General features: G+C 62.4%; 1 protein-coding gene and 1 long non-coding RNA gene across 2 annotated transcripts; both read right to left on the bottom strand.

The window, feature by feature from the left end:
* Nucleotides 1-1,202: 1,202 nt before the first annotated feature.
* On the bottom strand, nt 1,203-1,651 carry LOC108635162 (1-phosphatidylinositol 4,5-bisphosphate phosphodiesterase gamma-1-like). The gene is made up of 3 exons (XM_018045427.1): nt 1,538-1,651; nt 1,309-1,431; nt 1,203-1,229 (listed from the first exon to the last, which is right to left on the bottom strand). The coding sequence occupies exons 1-3, from the start codon at nt 1,649-1,651 to the stop codon at nt 1,203-1,205; spliced, it is 264 nt and encodes an 87-aa protein (XP_017900916.1).
* Nucleotides 1,652-1,661: 10 nt separating this feature from the next.
* LOC108635163 lies at nt 1,662-2,795 on the bottom strand. The gene is made up of 4 exons (XR_001917759.1): nt 2,775-2,795; nt 2,606-2,691; nt 2,372-2,492; nt 1,662-1,704 (listed from the first exon to the last, which is right to left on the bottom strand). It is a non-coding gene; the product is annotated as an uncharacterized LOC108635163 (long non-coding RNA).
* Between the last annotated feature and the right edge of the window lie 30 nt (nt 2,796-2,825).

Below are 2,825 nucleotides of genomic sequence, written 5' to 3'. Positions count from 1 at the left end.
AGCCCCATGGGTTTTTGGGGTATTGTTTTAGTCACTTGGTTATCTTTACTTTTTTTGTGATTGTTTATTGGTTGGTTCTGCTGCAGGGGTTCCCACACTCCTGCCTTGCCTCCAATATACCTGTTTTATGTCATGTGCGCGATTGATTCTTTTTTTTGTCTCTTAGCGCGGTGAGGCGGGCCGATCCCCACCTGGCCCCCAGGTATGGAGGCCCTGTCGTAAACCCGCCCCGCCCTCGCGCAAGCCCCGCCCCAGGTCTACACCTCATCCGCCCAGGTCCATGCCCCCACCCTGCCCCAGGTCCACACCCTCCACCAGGTCCGCCCCCCATCCTGCCCCAGGCCCACACCCCCATCCTGCCCAGGTCTGCGCCCCAACCCTGCCCCAGGCCCATACCCCCATCCGCCCCAGGTCCGCACCCTGACCCGCAGCCCAGGCCCCTCCCTCACTCTTTGCTCTCGTGCGCGTTGGTCTGTGGGACCGGCTCTGACAGGCGCATCTCAAATTCATTGCAGCGCAGGGGAACCTGCTGGTAGTGCGTGATGAGGTCATAGAGGGAGTCGAAGACGAGGTTGTCTGTCAGGAAGAACTTGGGGTGCCCGCGTCCTGCCGGGAGTGGATCCGGCAATGCTGGACTTTGCCATTCCGCCTGAGGGGACAGGAGGCCGTGAGCAGCAGGCGGGGCGGCAGCCACACGCCACCCACCAGAGGGCACCAGGTCTCCTGCAGGAGGCATTCAGCGATGGCTCAGGTGCGGGTGGCCCTGCGGGGGCTCCACACCGACCGCACATCTGCGCGCGTGCCCAGGACCCACAGTGCCCCTGGTGGTGTCAGATCCACGTGTGCATGAGCCAGGAGGTTTACCAGAAGGACAGAGTGTAGTCACCCACGAAGGTCTCGCTCTCACGCACGAGGAAGGAGCCGTCCGGGGCCCCGGTCTCAATGCAGTATTCTGTGAGCAGACGCTCGGCGATGTGCCGCCCGTCCCGGCCCGCCCAAGCTTCCCGTGGAACCACTTCTCGTTGGAATGCAGCTCTGTGCTGCCACTGGCCTGCAAGGCAGAGGGTGACAGCAGAGACACTCGGTGACCCAGACCCAACCCGGACCCCGGCCCTGGGCCAGCCCTCACCTCCTTGGGCTCCTCCTCATCCTCGTTGCCCTGGTCGCTGCTGTCTCCTCTGAGTAGTAGATCTTGCTGCTGGTCAAGACGAAGTATGGGGGTACCACTCCTGGAAGAGACGGGCGGGGGGCCTGTGACAGAGTCTTCTGTGTGGCTGCCCTGCCGGCCCAGCCTGGCCCCACACTCACATGGTTCACTGGGTCTTCCAGGTAGAGGATGCCGTTCTTGATGGAGTTGCTGATGTCGTTCTCAGAGTACATCACCGATGTAGGCACCTCCTCGTAGGCACTGCCCTCAGCCAACTTCTTGTGCTGTGGGCGACAGGCCAGGACTGCATCCCAAGCCCCCCGCTCCTCCTCCAGTCCTGGAGGACCCACCCACTGAAGCAAAGGCATGACCCCCACCCCCAAGACTTACCTTGATAAGGATCTTCCTCTTGAGCTGGTTTGGGGAGGGGAGCCCGTCGGCCGCAATGTCCACAGGCTTGGTGAGGAGTGTGTCCCCGAGCACCTTCTTGAAATACTGGGCCATGTTCCTTCTTGGCAATGCTGCAGTGGTCCTCGATAGACAGGATGACCGGGTACCTGCAGGGCAGGGGACCAGTGTGTAACACAGGAGACCCCGTGATTCCCAGGGGTCATGGCTCAGACCCTCCAGAGTGAGGCGTCAGGGGCCTAAGGCCCAAGGTTCTCCCTAGAGGGGAGCTATCCCAGAGAAAGAGGCAGAACTTTATGGGTGCAGCAAAAAACCCAGGCCAACTGGGACTGCCACAGACAGGCATCCCCAGACTTTGGTCCCTTCATGGAGCTGCCCGGCAGCAAGGAGGGACATCCTACACCCAGGTCAGGAGCGGTGATGATCAGCCTCCAAGTTTAGCTACTGGGGGCCCCTGGTGATCCCCTCAATGAGGTGGGAGAGGCTAGTGACCATGGTGTGGGGAAACAACAGGAACTGCGGAGCGAAACACGCGGAGTACAGATGACTCTCTGGGTTCTGACAGGAAAGGAGCTGGCAGGGACAACCACCTCCCAGGCCCAGGGCTACAGGACTGATCTCTGAAGATGAAGAGCTTGAGTGTGTTCCACAGCCTGAGGAGCAGGGCCCACGGAGCAGGCAGGTGGGCCAAGGGTGCAGGAAGTGAGCAGCTCCGGCAGCAAGGCTCCAGCAGCTGGCAGGAGGTGGAAGGCAGGGCCGGGGCCTGGGGGCCTTCACAGGGACCAGGAGAGGTGGAGCCGAGCTCCGGCCGCTCACTCTGAGGCCACAAAGGCATGCTCCTTGATGGTGTGCAGGACGTCTGAGAACTTGATCTTGGTGGTCAGAGTGTGTCCGTGGTAAATGACTGGCATCCCGTCTGGGCCGTCCCAGCAGTCCACTGGGGAGCAAGGCAAGGCGACAACAGTCAAGCAGGCAGGCTCCAACCCCCATCTCCCCGTCCACTCCGCCCTGGGCCCTGGGCCCCAGGCCCCCGCCCCAGGCCCCACGCACACTCGATGCAGCGGCAGCCCATCCGCAGGCAGCGAGCGTAGGCTTCCAGGGAGGACTCGCTGGAGAACTGGTCCCCGGTCAGGTACCTAGACAGGGAGGCAGGGGGCGGGGAGTCAGGCAAAGCCCCACCTCCTGGGGTCGGGCCCAGGGTCCTGAGGGCGCCACTCACGTGTTGTGCGAGGAGGAGATCAGTAGTGGGACAGGGGGTTGTTCATGGGGT

The sequence above is a fragment of the Capra hircus genome, unplaced genomic scaffold, assembly GCF_001704415.2.
Source record: "Capra hircus breed San Clemente unplaced genomic scaffold, ASM170441v1, whole genome shotgun sequence".
In the NCBI taxonomy this organism is placed as follows: Eukaryota; Metazoa; Chordata; class Mammalia; order Artiodactyla; family Bovidae; genus Capra; species Capra hircus.
This window is presented reverse-complemented; position numbering and strand designations above follow the sequence as displayed.